Source organism: Podarcis tiliguerta (genome assembly GCF_965153285.1).
Source record: "Podarcis tiliguerta genome assembly, chromosome: 18".
Lineage (NCBI taxonomy): Eukaryota > Metazoa > Chordata > Lepidosauria > Squamata > Lacertidae > Podarcis > Podarcis tiliguerta.
The window spans coordinates 4,708,285-4,729,278 of NC_139551.1; the positions used below are offsets into that span (position 1 = coordinate 4,708,285).

General features: G+C 50.5%; 1 protein-coding gene across 6 annotated transcripts; it reads right to left on the bottom strand.

Annotated features, from left to right (window-relative positions):
* Positions 1–1,529: 1,529 nt before the first annotated feature.
* On the bottom strand, positions 1,530–20,823 carry TLE5 (TLE family member 5, transcriptional modulator). Of its 6 annotated transcripts, none has more exons than XM_083421963.1 (7): positions 20,145–20,823; positions 17,014–17,111; positions 15,485–15,548; positions 10,608–10,652; positions 9,069–9,131; positions 8,205–8,279; positions 1,530–4,733 (listed from the first exon to the last, which is right to left on the bottom strand). In XM_083421963.1, exons 1-7 carry the CDS (start codon positions 20,169–20,171, stop codon positions 4,512–4,514), a joined length of 594 nt encoding a protein of 197 aa, XP_083278089.1. In that variant the 5' UTR covers positions 20,172–20,823; the 3' UTR covers positions 1,530–4,511. The 6 variants fall into 6 exon arrangements, with proteins under 6 accessions (XP_083278089.1, XP_083278088.1, XP_083278087.1 ...); XM_083421962.1 differs by having other exon boundaries at positions 1,530–4,730; positions 8,175–8,279; positions 20,145–20,735; XM_083421961.1 differs by having other exon boundaries at positions 8,175–8,279; positions 20,145–20,735.
* Positions 20,824–20,994: the final 171 nt, after the last annotated feature.

A 20,994-nucleotide genomic window follows, 5' to 3' on the forward strand; every position in this document is an offset into this window, starting at 1 on the left:
ATTTCACTGTTTTATATTTTGTAAACTGGGTGTGTGCGCATGTTTGTTTGTTTCAAACCCAATCCAGCTGTTTGTAAAATAAATACTTTGTGAAATAAATACCGCACTTTTCCGTGTATGAGACTAGGTTTTGTTTTTTTTACTAAAAAATGTTAAAAAATGGGAGGTGGTCTTATACACGGAGGGGCAATCTCCCCATTTTCTTAATTTTGAGTCCCATTTTATACATGGGAGCGTGTTATACACGGAAAAATACGGTACGTGTTCCGGGAACCACACCCTGAGATATATGTATGAAGTGTCGTATATTATTATTAATAATAATAATAACAATAATAAATATAACATGAACCACCCAGAGATATTTGTATGAAGGGCAGCATATTATATTATCATCATCATCACCACCACCACCACCATAAATAAATTAACAATTTATTAACAAATTAATAAATTAATTAGAGCTCCAACGGTGTGTCAAAGAGCTATTTAACTCAAGTTGTTTTTCTTTGAGACTTCTGAACGTCTCAGTTTCCAGATTTCTTGTCTGAAATGAGAGGAGGCAGTCTATGAACATCTTCTCTCAAGGGTTAACTGGCCCAGGAGCCAAGATGCAGCCCGAGGCTATATAGGATTGAGAGCAGTACATGTGAAAAGGATCTAGGAGTCTTGGTTGACCAGAAACTTGACATGAGCCAACAGTGTGACGCGGCAGCTAAAAAAGCCAATGCAATTCTGGGCTGCATCAATAGGAGTATAGCATCTAGATCAAGGGAAGTAATAGTGCCACTGTATTCTGCTCTGGTCAGACCTCACCTGGAGTACTGTGTCCAGTTCTGGGCACCACAGTTCAAGAAGGACACTGACAAACTGGAACGTGTCCAGAGGAGGGCAACCAAAATGGTCAAAGGCCTGGAAACGATGCCTTATGAGGAACAGCTAAGGGAGCTGGGCATGTTTAGCCTGGAGAAGAGGAGGTTAAGGGGTGATATGATAGCCATGTTCAAATATATAAAAGGATGTCACATAGAGGAGGGAGAAAGGTTGTTTTCTGCTGCTCCAGAGAAGCGGACACGGAGCAATGGATCCAAACTACAAGAAAGAAGATTCCACCTCAACATTAGGAAGAACTTCCTGACAGTAAGAGCTGTTTGACAGTGGAATTTTCTGCCAAGGAGTGTGGTGGAGTCTCCTTCTTTGGAGGTCTTTAAGCAGAGGCTTGACAACCATATGTCAGGAGTGCTCTGATGGTGTTTCCTGCTTGGCAGGGGGTTGGACTTGATGGCCCTTGTGGTCTCTTCCAACTCTGATTCTATGATTCTATGACCAAGAGAACACCCACTGGCTCATTTCTGTCATCTGACAGCCAGGAGGACACCCATTGACTCATTTCTGGCGCCCGGCAGCCAATCAGGCAGAAGCTGCACTACCACCACCGGCCCACTAGGGGGAGCTCTAGCAGATCCCATGGTGAGGTTTTGGCTCCCCCTGGTGGCAATGAACAGTCAACACAAGAAAAACAGCTGCAGTTTTAACCAACCATCTGATTTCTTTTATTTAAAAAGGCACAGCTAAGACACCCTTAATACAGAATTAATTTCTCTCAGTTCCTCTTAATATATAGGTCAAGTGATTAATAAACACATGAAGCAAACAAAGGTTTCTTTTTTCTTTTCTTTTCTTCCTTCCTTCCTTTTTTTCCTCCTCTCTTCCTCTAAAGGAATATATACAAACACGAAAATCTCTTTTTTTTTTGTCTTAAAATTTCTTTCGTTAAATGGGGTTGGGGATAAAGAGTCAAGCTAGCTTACAGAAAGAGAAGAAAAAGTTGCAGTATCCTTTAAAAAAAAAACGACAACAGGGAGAGTTCAAAACAAAAACATTAAAAAGTGGGGGGAGGGGGGTTGAGAATTGTCGTATTTTTCTCCCCTTACCACCCTTCTCCCCTTTCAGGGGGGTGAGGAAGAAATAATGAAAAGGACATTAGCCGCTGGGATACTGGGAAGAACCTAAATTTGCAAGAATGTGGCTCACAGATAAGGAAGGGTGTGTGTTTTTTTCTTTTGGGGGGGGGGGGGGAGAACCGACACCACGTCAAAAGTCACCCGGAAGGAGGAATATGGGATGAATATATTTATATATTTATAGATATAGATATATATAAAAAAACTCCGATTCTGTGCTACCTTAAAAACGAGACACATGCAAAAATAAAAATTAAAAAGGACAAAAAAGGTGCTCATTTATCTAAAACTGCACCGGCGGGGAAGGGAATCTGAAGAATCTGTGCATTGAGAGAAAGAAAGAAAAATCGTTTGTGGGAACCGCTATGCGCAGGAACAGCGGGGGAGGTTAAGCAATGGGGAGTCGCTGCGTGGATAATGGAGGTTCTCGACAGGTTATGGGCGAGCGCGCGAAGGAACGAGAGGGCGGGCAAAAAACTTCCTAGGTGCTTGTTGGCACGTGCGTAGTGCCACGCACAACAGGGGCGGCGTTCGGGAAATGCCGGGGGTTTTTTGCCGGCAGCTTGATGGACAGGTTCCCTTCTGGGGGCGGGACTGCAACCTGCTGGTGGGCGGGGCCAGAGGCGGAACTGGGCGGGGCAAACGGGCGAGTTTTGACACCCACCCTCTCCATCGAGGCGAGCGGGACATGTTAGCAAAGGGCACCTTCCAGCAAGGCCAAAGGACTCGGGAATTGTGCGGAACGGGGCCAGCAAAGGATCGTGGGTTGCGGAGGCTTCCGGGGGGCCGAACAAAGACGTCTCGGGGGCTGCCACCAGCCCCTGAAGGTACGTCCTTCCCAGGTTAACCAGAAGCGATGCACGCTCAAGGTCTGGAGGAACATAAAAGCACGGTTCTCTGTTCCGCAAGCCACCTCCTCTACTGGTTTGGTGGTTCGGAAAACATCACAAATGTTGGTGTTCAGGAGCAAATTTTTCTGCTTGCTTTCTTACTAAAACCTTGAGGGCTGCAGCAGAAGAGAGGCTTAGAGACCATAGCCTTACGCAACTCAGGGAACAGTGCCAACGATCATCTCCACCCCACAAGCCACACCCAACAGGCCAGATTTCCTAACGCTTAGGTAAAGGTAAAGGACCCCTGGACGGTTAAGTCCAGTCAAAGGCGACTATGGGGTTGCGGCGCTCATCTCGCTTTCAGGCTGAGGGAGCCGGCTTTTGTCCGCAGACAGCTTTCCGGGTCAGGACTAAACCGCTTCTGGCGCATGACGGAAACCAAGCACACGGAAACACCGTTTACCTTCCCGCCAGAGCGGTACCTATTTATCTACTTGCACTGGTGTGGTTTTGAACTGTTAGGTTGGCAGGAGCTGGGACAGAGCAACGGGAGCTCACCCCGTCGTGGGGATTTGAACCGCGCCACTTAACGCAGGGCTCGCAAACCGTTTCAAGCCACAGGGCGCTCATGGATTTTGCACCAGTCCCGAAATGGCCGCGGCAAGGAGTGCAGCATAGCACAAATTGGCTGCCCACTGAGCTGAACCCGTAGAAGCACAAACTGGGCAGGAAGAGCAGTTTTTCGCACACTACGAATTTTTGAGGGTGTTATTTACGGAGACCTTTCGCGGGCGCTCGTGATGGGACACACTGGCGCCCGTGAGTACTGCACTGGTGACCCCCTGGACTTGTTGTTTATTTAATTTGTCAAGTTGCAATCCTAACCCCTTACTTGGAAGCAAGCCCTACTGAATATGATTTGCTTCCGAGTAGACCCAGTTAGGATTGCACCATCAGTCACCTAAAACAGGGGTGGATTTTTAAAACTTCCAAGAAGTCTCAAAATAACTAGATGTGAAGAGGGAAAATTTTTTTGGGGGGTCCTTTTCATTGTTGGACAACCAGGACTCGGAAACTTTCCCCGATCTACTGCAAAGCATTTAGCCACCCCCTACGGCCTGATTTCCCCCCTGCTATCTGCCAGGGCTGGTTGTTCTCCATTTTGTAAAACTCAAAAAAGCAGCCTCTCTCATACAGCAGCTCGGGACAATCTCCCCCTCCGTTCTGCCCAAAGCCAGGTCACTCATTGCCCCACAAAACCACTGTTTGGACTTCTGCCACGCTAGGCGAAAAACAGCAAGTGGTTATGGGTGGCCCTGGAGCATATACAGAGTTCCCGGCAAGCCGCTGGCAGCTGGTGGTGGCAATTTTGTCGAGGGAAGCTAGCGTTTCGATGCAAGCGTTCCCGTGCAGAAACTCAAAATTAATCAGGGTGGTGTCCACCTGCAATTCATTGCAGTGATCAGGATTGTGCCTCTGGGTAAAATTGTTCCGGCAACGGGGGGCTGGAATTCCAAAAGGGGGGGGGGGACCCAAAAACGTTATTGCTGCAGAGGTGGGCGGGGCAGGCTAAACTCCTCCCCCCGCCCCACCCCCTGCCAAACAACACCAACGGGTCCACCGAGCGCTAGCCAGAGTGGATACCGCAACTTTTATCGCAGCTTTCCCCTTTTGTGCCACCGCCCCCCCCGGATTCCCCCCACCCAAACCGGGTCTAATCCGACTTCTCCCCGTCGTCATCCTGGTGGGCGTCCCCGTCGTGGCCGTTCTTGTCTTCCTTGGAGAGGTGGGCTTGCGAGCCGAGGGCGGACAGCGACAGCAGGCCAGTGCTGGCGCTGACGGCCGGGAGCGACGGAGGCTGAAGCCCCACGGGCAGCGGGGTCAACGGCAAGGCAAGCGCTTGGAGCTGGGAGAGCTGGTGAGCTTGGAGCTGCTGCTGTAGGGAAACGAGAAAGCAAAGGAAGAGGGGAGGGGACAAAGGGATGGGTGAGTGGGGCTTGCAAAGGGAGAGCCGACTGCAAACCACCTCTGCAAAAAAAATCACATTATCAGTTCTGTTCGCATGCGGGCAAAACAGAGTATTTCTACAGCAGTGGGAGAATGCTTCGGTTTTTTAAAAAAGCTCTGGGATGCGGAACCTGCGGCCTTTCAAATTTTGCCGGACTACAAAGTCCACAAGCACCAGTTGCAGGTGATGGGAATTGTAGTACAACAGCCGGAGCCCCCATTCCTGGTTTGGGTGAGGCATCGGGGACGGCAAAGTTTTGACCCACCACCAAGAGGGAGCTGTCGGCAGAGTGGGAAGAAAACCCGAAGCTTGCCCAAAACGTCTGAGTTAATGGCAGGGCACCCCAACCAGACATTGAAACGAGGACTGGCCGTGCATGGTAGTCGTGGCATGTTCATTAACTGATGGGGGGTGGAGAAGGGAAAACATGGGGGGGAGGGAGGGGGAGTTAACAGGTTGGATAATCTTGGGCCAGAATCCCGAACAGCGGCAAACTACACTGCAACACTTTGTTGCAGGTCCTACACCTTAAAGTATCTTTGGTCTACGGGGAAAAGGTGAAACATCTCTTTTAAGAAGGTCTTGTGGTCCCCAAGAGCTTGTGTTCACAGGAGCCACTTTTAGAAACACAGGAGGGGGGGTGGTACCACCCCCCAAAATACCCAAGATGCAATTTCCCTGAAGAGCCAAGTGCCCGGTGGCCCCATATCCCCCACTCCAGAAGGGAGAGACTTTGTTATCCTAGGCCATTTTTCGGATTAAAAAAAAAAATCTAAACCCTATCCAGTTTGGACCTTGGCGTTTTCCTCAGCAGCATGTGAAATACCGTATTTTTTGCTCTATAAGACTTCCTTTTTCCCTCCTAAAAAGTAAGGGGAAATGTGTGTGCGTCTTATGGAGCGAATGCAGGCTGCGCAGCTATCCCAGAAGCCAGAACAGCAAGAGGGATTCCTGCTTTCACTGCGCAGCGAATCCTCTTGCTGTTCTGGCTTCTGAGATTCAGAATATTTTTTTCCTTGTTTTCCTCCTCCAAAAACTAGGTGCGTCTTGTGGTCTGGTGCATCTTATAGAGTGAAAAATACGGTAACTTTCAACAAAAGCTCCACAACTTTGACCTGAAATCACCCCCCCTGCAAAAAAGCAGTAGATCACTGCCAGTTTTTATTTCTGGGAGAGTTGGCCGTCACTGGTATAACCAAATCAGTCATTTTTGATTAAAAACTACTCTGAAAAGTTTATAATTTCAAAATATGAAACCTTCATCTGGTTGTAAATTTTAAGATAATGTGCCAACAAGAATGAGTCTTTCTGTAAAAAAGAAGATTTAAATCAAGTCTTACTGGTTTTTGCTAATGCCATTATTGGGTGGGGCAGACAAAACAGTTCTTCCCCTTTTGGGTAGCCGGTCTGGAGAGGACGTCTTCGATGGCAACTCGCAGAGGAGCCAAGGTGGGTATTTAAGGAAGATGGGAAAGGAAGGGGGGGGGGGGAAACGACAGGAGTGTACTAACAAACCTGAAATTTAGGGGCCACGGGAAACAGAGCATCCCAGGGCTCCTTGCTGATGTTGTCATGGGCCGCAAGAATGCCACAAGAAAGCAATGAAAGTGGTGTCAGATCCCCAGTCCGTGCTGCGTTTACACTGGGTCGCTTGTTATGTCTCTCGGCCTAACCAACAGGGGTGGGCTTCCCAGTAAAGGTAAAGGTACCCCTGCCCGTATGGGCCAGTCTTGACAGACTCTAGGGTTGTGCGCTCATCTCACTCAAGAGGCCGGAAGCCAGCGCTGTCCGCAGACACTTCCGGGTCACGTGGCCAGCGTGACAAGCTGCATCTGGCGAGCCAGCGCAGCACACGGAACGCCGTTTACCTTCCCGCTGGTAAGCGGTCCCTATTTATCTACTTGCACCCGGGGGTGCTTTCGAACTGCTAGGTTGGCAGGCGCTGGGACCGAACGACGGGAGCGCACCCCGCCGCGGGGATTCGAACCGCCGACCATGCGATTGGCAAGTCCTAGGCGCTGAGGCTTTTACCCACAGCGCCACCCGCGTCCCAGTAGCTCCCCACAAATCCCATCAAGCTTAACCACTGAGCATGCTTGCTGAGGCGGAAGAGAGTTCAACAACCGCTGGAAGCGACAGCGAGCCCTCTTAACGCTGACCTACAGGGTTGCCGCGAGGATAAAATGGCTGGGAGCCGTGCCCCACGACCCAGAAGCCAGGATAGCAACATGACAAGTAACGCATAGCTCAAAACAGCTCAATTCACAAGAGGGTGCCCGTTGAGCTCTTCTGAACGAGTCACTGTGCTGCCTTGCCTTGCCTCCGCTAAAGGAGTGGATACGTGCGGCACATTAGGTGCGGCGAGAGCAAGTGAGAGGCGCGGCAGGGCGACCCCCCTCAAGGGTGCCTGTCGTCTCCCTGCACGAGTCCCTGAATTCGGGCTCTTTTCAGAGTTTGGCCCCAAGCGTGACAGAGTCGTTGGGACAGCTCCTTCAGGGACAGCTCCCCGCGTCCCTTGCTCCCCAGGAAAGTGAGGACCATAGACAACGAAGAGCCAACCCAGAGCAGCGACTCATTCAGAAGGCGACAGATACTATTTAGGGCTTCAGATTACAACTCTCGGCCACCCCAGCCAGTATGAAACTTGGGGCTGATGGGAGCTGTACTCCAAAACCCCTGCGAGGCAAAGTTTGCTTTAAACAAGTAAACCTTTGTGGGTGTAAGAGTAGCAGAGGTTGACCCATATCCCCTCCAGGTTGGAGTTTACAACACAGGAATCCAGGTACAGTGGTACCTTGGTTGTCAAACTTAATCCGTTCTGGGAGTCCATTCGACTCCCGGAAACATTCGAAAACCAACACGCGGCTTCTGATTGGCTGCAGGAGCTTCCTGCACCCAATCGGAAGCCACGCTGGACGTTCGGCTTCCGAAAAACGTCCGCAAACCGGAACACTCACTTCCGGGTTTGCGGTGTTCAGGAGCCGACCTGTTCAACAACCGAGGTACCACGGTATTAATAATAACCACCAGTGCTTTTTTTTCTGGAAAAAAATGTTTCGGGGTACTCTCATTTTGACTCGAGAAAACCACCGTTTTATAGTTCAAATCGGGAGCAATAAATAGAGTAAACAGGCAACAGCACAAAGATTCACAAAATGTTTCGGGGTATGCATCCCCCAAGAAAAAAAGTACCAATAATAACAAGCAATAGTGATTTATTTGCACATTCTTAGCAAGCTGCAAACGTGCAGGATTCCTCCCCCCTTTTAGTTTTCGAAGTAGGCTCTCCCCAGTCCCAGCCCAACGCTAACCACTATGCTCTCCTCCCTCTCAGGGGAAGGAATGCCAATGCTCTTCCCTCCTACCCACCGCCCAGTTCCCGTACGGAACGCCACGGACCCGGATGATAGAGTTGAGTTCCGGCGCCGTCACTTGCTTGGCTCGTTCAATGGCTCCGAGAACCTGTTGTTGATGCTGGAGAAACAAAAAGCAAATAACAACAAAACCACAGACATATTCCACTGGTGGGGCAGCAAGGAGGTCCGGGAACGAGGGGGCAGCAAGGGAAGCGGGGAGATCAACGGACGGAACAGTTTCAAAGAGGGGAGCGGTCGAGCCAAAATAAATGCTGGAGCGAGGATGAGATTTGCCTGGGATTTCTTGAGCTCCTACACACCCAGCCGTGTTACAAGCAGAACGTCGGGTCTTCCCAAGACGTTCAGAAGTTGACTGAGCCGCTGAACATCAGCAAGGAGCCCTGGGGTGTGCGGTTTCCCATGGCGCCCAAATATCAGGCACCCCGAAATCTAACCATCCTATAGTGCACTTTGGAGAGGAAGGCCTGGGGTGCGGTTGCGAGCATGCAAGGAGCCCTGGGAGGTAGAGTTCCCAGGGCACCTTGTTTTCCCTGCTGAGTTCTCAGGTGCCCTGGGAAACTCAATATCCCAGGAGCACTGGTGGCCGACACACTGTTATTCAGTGTGTCAGGTATGGGGTGAAGGACAGGAAGCTTTCAGGTTGTTAGAGAAGGAATGGGGTTGATACCCTGTCACACTAGGCCCTGTCACACTCCCAATGTTGTCATCCAAAGTGTGCCAAGTCACCAAGCCCAAAAGCAATCTGAGTGAAGTCTGTCCTCCTTAGGAAAGACGAAGGTGCTCTAGAAAGTGGTGGGGAACATTTTGGTTTTTTCAGTGATGAAATCCAACCCTATTTCTCCCTTGCAACCCCCATTTGCAACAAAGAAGAAGGGAGAAGAGTTACCTCTTGGGAAAGATAGGGCAACACTTGAGCACAGATCCCGTTTAACCTCTTGACAATTTCAGCCTGAAATGGAAGACAGAAAGAGTCAACGTGAAGACAGAAAGGTTCAACACGAAGACAGAAAGGTTCAACACGAAGACAGAAGGAACGTCAATTGAAAAGATGCCAACTCAAGTCTTTCAAACACCATGGTGGCAGTGGTGCAGGCCAGGGCTGATGTGAGGTGAAGCCCAAAACATCTGGAAGACACCAGTTGGGGGGGTAATGTACATTAGCCACTTTTGTGACTTAATCTCACCTCACCTATGGATTCACAAGCCTTAGCCCTGGAACACAGGGATTGTAGACACTGGCTTATCTTGCAGGGTCATCGTAAACGTTTGACGTTACAGAGGATTTTATATCAAAAATATGGGATGTGGTATATACGGTGAAACTAACGAGCGTCGTTAAGTCAGGGAAGGAAGACCGCTTAATCTTTTTTTTGGAAAACTGAACGCTTTCACCACTGATACAAAAACCCCAATATATTTTAAGAGAAAAGCGTGCCCAAACTGTGCATTTTAGGAGGGAAAGGGTATGCAAAAATGAGTATTTTAAGGACAAAATGCATACAAATATGCATTTGTTTCTGGGGGAGAGAGAGCATTTGTTGTTGTTTAGTCATTTTGTTGTGTCCGCCTCTTCATGACCCCCTGGACCAGAGCACGCCAGGCACTCCTGTCTTCCACCGCCTCCCGCAGTTTGGTCAAACTCATGCTGGTAGCTTCGAGAACACCATCCCACCATCTCATCCTCTTTCGTCCCCTTCTCCTTGTGCCCTCCATCTTTCCCAACATCAGGGTCTTTTCCAGGGAGTCTTCTTTTCTCCTGAGGTGGCCAAAGTCTTGGAGCCTCAGCTTCACGATCTGTCCTTCCAGTGAGCACTCAGGGCTGATTTCCTTCAGAATGGAGAGGTTTGATCTTCTTGCAGTCCATGGGACTCTCAAGAGTCTCCTCCAGCACCAGAATTCAAAAGCATCCATTCTTCAGTGACCAGCCTTCTTTACGGTCCAGCTTTCACTTCCATACATCACTACTGGGAAAACCATAGCTTTAACTATACGGAGCTTTGTTGGCAAGGTGATGTCTCTGCTTTTGAAGATGCTGTCTAGGTTTGTCATTGCTTTTCTCCCAAGAAAGTAAAATCTCTCACTGCCTCCATTTCTTCCCCTTCTATTTGCCGGGAGGTGATGGGACCAGTGGCCATGAAATTTGTTTTTTTGAGCTTCAGACCATATTTTGCGCTCTCCTATTTCACCCTTATTAAAAGGTTCTTTAATTCCTCCTCACTTTCTTCCATTAAAAATGCTAATTTTTATTTTTTAAAAAAGAAACCACAGCTCAATGCAAACCTGGGCAGGCTCCTAAGTAAAAAACGGACTTGCTCCATTCTTCCCTACAGGGAGACAACAAAGGGGCTGGCTAAGGGACACTGCGGTCTGGGGACAGGCTGAGTTAAGGGTAAACCGCCATGAGGACTAGAAAGCTGCGCCTTACCTGTTTGTGCATTTCAATATTGAGCCCATAGGACATCTCGTAGTACTGGAAGGGGCAGAGGAGATGGAGAGGAAGAGTTAGGATTTGAGGAAGGAAAACAACAACAGCGAAATAGGGTAAGAATCGCCTTAGCCTTCTTCTACTCCTTCAGCAATTTCAGATACACTAACCCTGTACCTGGAAGCTCTACTTTGCTACTGCAATGAGACGTCCGTGAGGATGAGTTTGCACGGATCAAGACTCAAGGCTCATCCCGTATATACAGTGGTACCTCGGGTTACATACGCTTCAGGTTACAGGTTCCGCTAACCCAGAAATAGTGCTTCAGGTTAAGAACTTTGCTTCAGGATGAGAACAGTAATCGTGCTCTGGCGGCAGCGGGAGACCCCATTAGCTAAAGTGCTGCTTCAGGTTAAGAACAGTTTCAGGTTAAGAACGGACCTCTGGAACGAATTAAGTTCTTAATCCAAGGTACCACTGTAATCTAGATAACCACACGGCAGACCTCTGGGTGTCTTTGTTTGGTTTTTAACTAGGCTAACGGTAGCAAATCATAGCAGCAGCGAACGATAAATTCATTCGGCCGTTAGGTCCAGTCGTGGCCGACTCTGGGGTTGCGGCACTCATCTCGCTTTATTGGCCGAGGGAGCCGGCGTACAGCTTCCGGGTCATGTGGCCAGCAGGACTAAGCCGCTTCTGGCGAACCAGAGCAGCGCACGGAAACGCCGTTTACCTTCCTGCCAGAGTGGTACCTATTTATCTACTTGCACTTTGACGTGCTTTCGAACTGCTAGGTTGGCAGGAGCAGGGACCGAGCAACGGGAGCTCACCCCATCGCGGGGATTCAAACCGCCGACTTTCTGATCGGCAAGTCCTAGGCTCTGTGGTTTAACCCACAGCGCCACCCGCGTTCCGATCCATCTTATATTGGACAGCTTTTAACTTCTTTGTGGTTCTATGACATGGCTTGTACATCTCTCTTGCCACCCCTCATTACCACCACAAATTTACTCCAGGGGATGCTCTGAAATAGTTTTTTTTGGGGGGGGCACATAGAGGGCATCCAGATTTGCTGGTCAAGCTTTTAAAGACCACATTGCGAGGGCAGCCGTCCTCTTAAAGGAGGCGAATGGGGGGAAAAAATCCCAAACGGATCCAATCCCACCTTCATGTGGACTAGGAGGTTTTTCAAAAAGGCAAAAACGCAGATTCCTTTTTTTGCGGCTTCTATGCAACCTCTGCATAGAATCCTGCCGCACGTGGAATCAGATGGTGGTTTCGCTTTTTCCCCTATTCTTTCCTTCGTTCTCTCCCCCTCCACCCCCTTTCTATAGCTGATAGTTTCCTGGGAGATAATTGATCTCCCTGTTATCTCGCCGTTCCAGGGGAAGCGCCGCTGGAGCTCTGGAAATCTTTGCAGCCGCAATTATGACACCCTAGCGGAGGGAAACAAAAAGCCATCGAACTGGAATCACCAACACACACAGAGAGACAGGGACCTTAAGCCTGCTGGGCCCAAACTAGCCCGGAATATTCCCCAGCCGCTCAGCCTAAATCACGCTAATTGAAAGCCCTAAACGGCCTTGGTCCTGTATACCTGAAGGAGCGTCTCCACCCCCATCGTCCAGCCCGGACACTGAGGTCCAGCACCGAGAACCTTCTAGCAGTTCCCTCCTTGCGAGAAGCGAGGTTACAGGGAACCAGGCAGAGGGCCTTCTCGGTGGTGGCGCCCGCCCTGTGGAACGCCCTCCCATCAGATGTCAAGGAAATAAGCAGCTATCTTATCTTTAAAAGACATCTGAAGGCAGCCCTGTTCAGGGAAGTTTTTAATATTTAACGCTGTATTGTTTTTAACACTCGATTGGGAGCCGCCCAGAGCGGCTGGGGAAACTGAGCCAGATGGGCGGGGTATAAATAATAAATTATTATTATTTCAATAACCGTTTCGCAAACCAAAGCACCAATTCGGGGCGCTGAGCGAAAATTCATCCGCAAACATTGCCCCGTTTGCTCTTTAAGTTTCTAGTCCTTAAGGCTAGAAATTCTTAGAATCTGCTTAGATTTCTCTTACCTGCCAAATTTGACCCTCCTTACCTTGATTGTTATTTTATGTAAACTGTGTTACTTTTATTGTTAGCCGCTCTGAGCCCAGCTTTGGCTGGGGAGGGCGGGATATGAATAAATTATTATTATTATTATTATTATTATTATTATTATTATTATTATTATTGTTGTTGTTGTTATTAGATAGCCAATTTGTCCTTTTTTTTTGGTTGGCGGATGACGACACCCTTTAACCTTTCCAAAAAGTACTTTTTGTTGTTGTTATGGAATTTATTCATTTTCAGTAACAACCTTCCAACAAACGACAAATCAAATCGATCCAAATTACAATAATAACAATACACCAATTATATATTCAAATTATAAAAAATTTCTTGGGACTTCCCATGTTCCAGATGTCTAGAGATACAGTGGTACCTCGGGTTACATACGCTTCAGGTTACAGACTCTGCTAACCCAGAAATAGTGCTTCAGGTTAAGAACTTTGCTTCAGGATGAGAACAAAAATCGTGCCCCAGCGGTGCAGCAGCATCGGGAGGCCCAATTAGCTAACGTGGTGCTTCAGGTTAAGAACAGTTTCAGGTTAAGAACAGACCTTCGGAACGGATTAAGTACTTAACCCGAGGTACCACTGTATTCAACTTCATTCTCTCTGCATTTTGGGTATTTTTCAAATTCAAAACTAATATAATCCATCCTTTTAATACTCTGCTCATATCGAGACGGAATCCCCGCCTTAGGAAAAGGGGAATCACAGTTCCAGGAACTCTGCTTCGCGCCCCAAGTGCTTTGCCTGACCGGAAATGTTGTCATGGGACCCCAGAATCGTAGAATTGGAAGGTACCCCAGGAGGTCATCCAGCCCAACCCCTTTGCGAGGCAGGAATCTTTGGCCCAATGTGGTCTCGAACCCGCAACCCAGAGATTAACAAGTCTAATGGATTCTGATTGTTTAGAGGTCCCGGGCCCTAAGGAAGTCAGACTATCCTCCACCAGGGCCAGGGCCTTCTCAGTGATGGCTCCGATCTGGTGGAATGCTCTGTCCCATGAGACCAGGGCCCTGCAGGATTTAAGCTCCTTAAGACAGAGCTATTCTGCCTGGCCTTTAATTTGAATTCAGCCTGATCTTTTATTCCCCTTACTTCCCCCCCTCCCCTTTTTATTAAGATTACACGCTCTGGGATCCCACAGCTAATTCTCCCCTGGTCTCCTCGCTGGCCCAAATAGGACTAATTTAGCCAGCTAGCCCTGGTGATCATCTAATGCTTATTAGATGGATTTCCTCTAAATTGATTTCGGAACTTATTCAGGACAGCTAACACCAGTCAAGGGACGCGGGTGGCGCTGTGGGTTAAACCACAGAGCCTAGGGCTTGCTGATCAGAAGGTCAGCAGTTCAAATCCCCGCAATGACTGGGTGAGCTCCCGTTGCTCGGTCCCTGCTCCTGCCCACCTAGCAGTTCGAAAGCACACCAGTGCAAGTAGATAAATAGGTAGCGCTCCGGCGGGAAGGTAGACGGCGTTTCCGTGCACTGCTCTGGTTCGCCAGAAGCGGCTTAGTCCTGCTGGCCACATGACCCGGAAGCTGGACGCCGGCTCCCTCGGCCAATAAAGCAAGATGAGCGCCGCAACCCCAGAGTCGGCCACGACTGGACCTAATGGTCAGGGGTCCCTTTACTTAACACCAGTCAAATTACAATAAAACATTATTTTAAAAAACCTCCAATTTAAAATACAGGTTAAAATATGATTTAAAATGCAGCGTCATTTTAATAGTAGCCCATAGATCAAAACCATAAGGGTCAGACTGAGTCCAAACCAAAGGCCAGGTGGAACAGTTCTGTCTTGCAGGCCCTGCAGAAAGATGTCAAATCCCGCAGGGCCCTGGTCTTTTGTGACAGAGCATTCCACCAAGTCGGGGCCAGCGCCGAAAAGGCCCTGGCCCTAGTTGAGACCAATCTAACCACCTTGCGACCTGGGACCTCCAAAGTGTTGTCAGCCGTGGTACATGGCTCCTGCTTGGCACTGCAGAAGCCCCACACCCGACCCCAAAAGGCATCGCTGTGGGGGGAGCTGGTTCCATCTGAAGCCAACTTTGACAATACAATGGGACCATAGCTGTCAACTTACAGATTTGAAAGCAAGGGACCAGCAGCCTCGAAAATAAGGGACCAGCAGCCAAAATAAGGGATTTTCAGAACACAGGCGTGTTCAACTTCTGAGCCCCTCCGAGCCAAAGGCAGAAAGTCCAGCCAGCAGCCAAACGAAGCCTCAAGCGGTGGTTCCCACAGCGCAGCAACCCGGCAAAGGGGATGCAGCGAGGGAAACCACCGTCACCTCTCCGCTGGGAAGCGCTGAGCAAAGGCGAGTCCCCAGGCAACACGGCAGATTTGATTGGCACAAGGCAGGCAAGCTCCACCCCCCAGTCGTTCTTAGACTCCTTATTGGGTGAGCAACGCAGCCAAGCAACACAGTTGGAGCCTCCCTCCTCCCTGGCCGGCAGGGAGGGAGGGAGAGGAGCTGCTTCCTTTGAAACCCGGGAAATTTAAGGGACATCATCAATAAGGGACAGCAGCGGGACATGGCGCTGGGATAAGGGAATTTCCCGCCAAATAAGGGACAGTTGACAGCTATGTATGCGACCTGTATTGTCTGAGCTTTCCAAGGCAAGGAGTTAAAGGCTCTTCAACCTCGGCTAGTTTGAAAACGGTGTCGCCCCAGCAGGGCCTTGATCTTGTGTCCGTCCCCGCAATCCCCCTTGCGGCATTGCCATCTCCCGCCCCAGCGAGCGTCCGGCCGCGAGTGCGAAACCTACCATCACGTAGTGGCGCTGCATCTCAGACTTCTCGCTGGCAAGCTTATCGCATTCCAACTTCAGGCTGCCGGTTGGGTTGGGGGGGGGCAAATGAGCGCAATGGAGGAACGAGAGGGGGAGAGAAAGAGAGATGATGATGATGATGATAATAATAATAATAATAATAATTTATTATTTATATCTCACCCATCTGGCTGGGTTTCCCCAGCCACTCTGGGCGGCTTCCAACAAAACACTAAAATACAATAACCTATTAAACATTAAAAGCTTCCCTAAACATCATTGAAAAAGGGACGCGGGTGGCGCTGTGGGTTAAACCACAGACCCCAGGACTTGCCGATCAGAAGGTCGGCGGTTCGAATCCCCACGACAGGGTGAGTTCCCATTGCTCGGTCCCTGCTCCTGCCTCTCCTGGTATGCCCCACAGAGAGCCTCAAGGTCCATAAATAGCAACACCCTAGTGGTCCCGGGCCCTAAGGAAGTTAGACTAGCTTCAACCAGAGCCAGGGCCTTTTCAGTGATGGTTCCAACCTGGTGGAACGCTCTGTCTCATGAGGGCCCCGCAGGATCTGATTTCTTTCCGCAGGGCCTGTAAGACAGAGTTGTTCCACCTGGCCTTTGGCTTGGAGCCAATTTGATTCCCTCCCCCTCTTTCTTTTTCCTTTCTCCTCCTGCAATGAGGCTGCATTTTAATATTTTAATGTTTCAATATTTTAACGTTGTATTTTAATTTTGTTTTTAAGTTGTATTCATTCATCTTGTTTTTATTATTGCTTGTAAGCCGCTCTGAGCCCAGCCTTGGCTGGGGAGGGCGGGGTATAAATAAAAATTATTATTACTATTATTAAAATGAGACTCTTTCTTTGGGGGGTAGTCCCAAGATTCGGAGAATCTCTTTATATAGATATGTGTTTTCTTTTCTTTTCGTTTGTTTATCTGTACTTTGCATTTGTAAAATCAATGAAAGTGATTCCAAAATAAATAAATAAATCTGTTTCAACCATCGCAGGCTGGTTCCTCTACGGACATCTCAATCTATTCTCCATCGAGGGATGCAAGCGGAATAGGTAGAAGAACATGATCTAGGTTGGGGGTGTGGCTTAGGAAGAGGGGCGTGGCCTGGGAGAATTGCAGGGGGCCTGATCGTGGGGACCAAGGGCCACATTTACTCCTCGGGGCTGAGGCTCCTTATTTCTCCCGTGATTTATTTATTTTTTGAAAAAACTGACATAACCATTAATAAGAACTACCGTATTTTTTGCTCTGTAAGACTCACTTTTTCTCTCCTAAAAAGTAAGGGGAAATGTATATGCGTCTTATGGAGCGAATGCAGGCTGCGCAGCTATCCCAGAAGCCAGAACAGCAAGAGGGATTGCTGCTTTCACTGCGCAGCGATCCCTCTTGCTGTTCTGGCTTCTGAGATTCAGAATATTTTTTTTCTTGTTTTCCTCCTCCAAAAACTAGGTGCGTCTTATAGAGCGAAAAATACGGTAGGTGTTTTCCGCGGAGGGAGTCAAAAGGAAACTTGCCTGTGATACTGAGCTTGCAGCAGCTGAAACTCATCCTTAATCCGGTCACAGGAATCTGACGTTGTGAACTTCAATTGCTGGGGCAAGTGCGAAGAACCCTGGAATATAACCATTATTTTAACCATTTGACAACGGCAGAGATGGGTAACAGGAAAGCTTGGGAAAGGACCTCCCCATTTTCCTTACTTAACCCGAGGAACAAAAACGGGGGAAATAATTAGGCGCCGAATTCTCTCCCTGTCCCCAGACAGGTTTCTTGCCCGGCCATCACACAAGGGGAGGTGGATACAGTGCTGCTGGGAATGCGTGACGGCACTGGCACAGACCAGTAGGTGCTGATTCCAGATTTGGTAGAGTGTGAGTACTGTGAACAGCGGCAGTAGTGAATGTATGCTACGTACTGTTAAAAATCTTGCGATTCCTCCACAGCAAAGAGGCCACACTATACATATAATGCATTGCATAACGCACTGCTGGCAAGAGCCAGGATGTTGTAGCAGCGAGCGTTCCGGACTATTCCCTGGGAAACCAGGGTTCGAATCTCCACTCGGGTGGGGACCTCAGACCCTCAACCTAAGCTACCTGACAGGGTTGTTGTGAGGATAAAATGAGGAGAAACATGCATGCCACCTAGAGACGAAAGTTGGGATATAAATGCAACTACTACACAGCTGGCGCTGCGGGTTAAACCACAGAGCCTAGGGCTTGCCGATCGGAAGGTTGGCGGTTCGAATCCCCGTGATGGGGTGAGCTCCCGTTGCTCGGTCCCTGCTCCTGCCAACCTAGCAGTTCGAAAGCACACCAGCGCAAGTAGATAAATAGGTACCTCTCCGGCGGTAAGGTAAACAGCGTTTCCGTGCGCTGCTATGGTTCACCAGAAGCGGCTTAGTCCTGCTGGCCACATGACCCGGAAGCTGTACGCCGGCTCCCTCGGCCAATAAAGCGAGATGAGCGCCGCAACCCCAGAGTCGGTCATGACTGGACCTAATGGTCAGGGGTCCCTTTACCTTTTTATGCTATCCAAAGACATGACTCTGTGATCCCAGGAAGCTGGCTGGTCACTGCAGGAGCTGCTTCCGGAAGGAGGGGGGGTGCTGGATGTAACGGGGGGGGGGGGGGGCGTCTTCATACAAAGCAGGAGTTTGTGTCCGAAAACACTCCCCATATTTTACTTCATTTTGAAAAAGCGTTCGCCCGGAAATCTAGCTCATCAGGATGAGGACTGCAGCCTGGCTTGCTAGCTTTCTACAGGAGAGGAGCCCGGTTTTATTTTGTCAGAATGTTTAGGGGACCCAAACCTGCTGTGCTTAGATGAGGGGTGTGTGGAGCCTTGCAATCTCGATCCGATCTGCTGCCTTTCAAGGCTCCACCCCAGCCCATTTAGATCCAGATATTTTGGATATTTTTAGGGACGCGGGTGGCGCTGTGGGTAAAAGCCTCAGCGCCTAGGACTTGCCGATCGAAAGGTCGGCGGTTCGAATCCCCGCGGCGGGGTGAGCTCCCGTTGTTCGGTCCCAGCACCTGCCAACCTAGCAGTTCGAAAGCACTCCCGGGTGCAAGTAGATAAATAGGGACCGCTTACTAGCGGGAAGGTAAACGGCGTTTCCGTGTGTGGCTCTGGCTCGCCAGAGCAGTGATGTCACGCTGGCCACGTGACCCGGAAGTGTCTCCGGACAGCGCTGGCCCCCGGCCTCTTGAGTGAGATGAGCGCACAACCCTAGAGTCTGTCAAGACTGGCCCGTACGGGCAGGGGTACCTTTACCTTTTTTATTTTGGATATTTTAATTGCATTTGTCTCCCCCTTTTCCCTCTCAAAGGAGCTCGAGGCGGCAAACGGGTTTCTCTCCCCCGTCCTCATTTAATCCCAAGCCACAGCGCTGAGAAGGAGGGACCGGCCAACTATGTCACCGAGAGAGACAGAGCTTCCTGGCCTAGTGGGAGAATTCGAACCCTGGTCCTGGTCCCAGCCTGATGCTCTAGCCACAACTTCACAAATAACCACCATGTAACTATTTCACCGCCCTTCATTCAGTCTTGGGATAAGCTCACAGCTTTGTTTGTTTGTTAGGAAACAAAACAAAACCCTGCTTTTAAAAATTACCTAATGTTGCAAATCGCCTTGAGGAAATGCGTAAATCAAGGGCGATAATACTAATAACAATAATAATAATAATATTAACTTGCTTGCTATGCAACCCTTCACCCTAAGGTCTGTGTGTGTGTGTGTGTGTGTGTGTGTGTGTAACAGCACTAAAAACAACCCACTCATCTGATCACTCTCTACCCCTCCTTCGAGTGGACCCCAACCTCATTTCTCAAGGCACTCCAATGGGCCACGACCCCCACAACTGCACCCCAAAGAACCCCCCCCCCCCGCACAGCTGCTCCACTTCCTGGGCCAAAAGCCAGCCTGGAAACTTTCTCTCCCCTGTCGCCACCCCCCCCCCAGCCCTGGACACGTGCAGGAAGGCGTCAGCCGCTCCCCTTTCTCACATCCGGCCTGGGGAGTTTCCCTTGAACACCCCAACCCTCCCCAACCTCCTCCTTCCCTCCCTCTTCCCCCTGCTCTCCCTGGCACCCCAAACCCCTCACGCCTCCCCCAAATATCCCCTCTGGGCACCCCAACCTCTTCCTGCCTCCTTGCTCTCTTTACAACCAGTTGCCCTTCCGCCTGGCGCCCCGATCCTCCCTGTGGGCACCCCAATCCTTCCCCCTTTCCTTAGCACCCCAAACCCGTCCTTCCTTCTCTGGGCACCCCAATCCTCAAACTCCCCATTACCCCCCCCAAATTTCCTTCCCCGGCACCCCAACCCCTCCTAATCTCCTCCCTCGATTCCCCCTTTGCACCCCACCCCTTTCCGACACCCCAATCGTGGCCCCCTTCTTTCCCATAGCACCCTACTCCTCTCCTCTCCCGGCACCCCAAACCCCCTCCTTCCTTCTCCGAGAACCCCAACCCTCTCCTCCCTTGGACCGCAACCCCCCCCCCCTACTCAGCACCCAACCCCTCCCCCCTGGCACCCCGCCCTTTCCCTCCCCCCCTCCCGGACGGGCACCCCAATCCCTCGCGCCCCCCCGCCCTCTTTGCACCCAACTCCCCTCCCCTCGCTTCTCTCCCCCCCCCCCCTCACCGAGTGCCGGCTTTGCGGAAACATCATGTCAGGCCCCGATCCGAAGCGCAGGGCTGCGGCGGCGGCGGATGCGGAGCGCCTTTCCTCCCACTTGCGCTAAAGGCGTCCGCAAAGCAGGCCCGGAGAGCGCGCGCTCGCTTTCCTTCCCCCCTGGCTTTTCTGGGCTGCTCCGGCGGCTCCTTCCTCCGCAAGCAGCAGCTCCGGAGGTGGAAAGAAGAAGGGGGCGGAAAAGGAGAAAAATAAGACCCCAAAAGCTCGCGAGGCGCACGGCCTCCTTGCTTTTTTGCGCCTGGAAAGCAGGGCCCCGGAGATGCGTCCTTGGCGAGGTTTGGCGAGGTTGGGCGCAGACGCACACGCGCGCCCCTCTCTCTCTCTGCGCTCCCGATCTCGCTCCTCCTCTCGCTCCGGGTCTTGCTCCCGCTCTCCCCGGCTCCCTCGGCTCCGGATGCGACCCTCCCCGCGGACTCCGGCCTGGCCCCAGCCAAAAAGGAGACGGACACCCGTGCGCGCCGCTCCGCCTTCCCCCAGCTATTGTTTAATGGCGGCTGCGGAGGCGCCTCTCCTCTCCTGCGGCTGAGCGCCAGCACCACCTGCCGTCGGGACGCGGCAGCTCCGAGGGCGCGCGCACACGCCACCCCCCCCCCGCCGCCACCCACAGCAACACCCCAAAAATAACCCCCCACCAAAAAAAAACCCATCACCCCACCAGTTATGGATGGATGTGCAGGGATAGGGGGCTAGGAGGAGAGAGTTGGGGTGCTAAGGGAAAGAGAGGCTTGGAGAGGGAGTGGCGATATTCTGTTGTTGTGTTGATGATGATGATGATGATGATGATGATTATTATTATTGA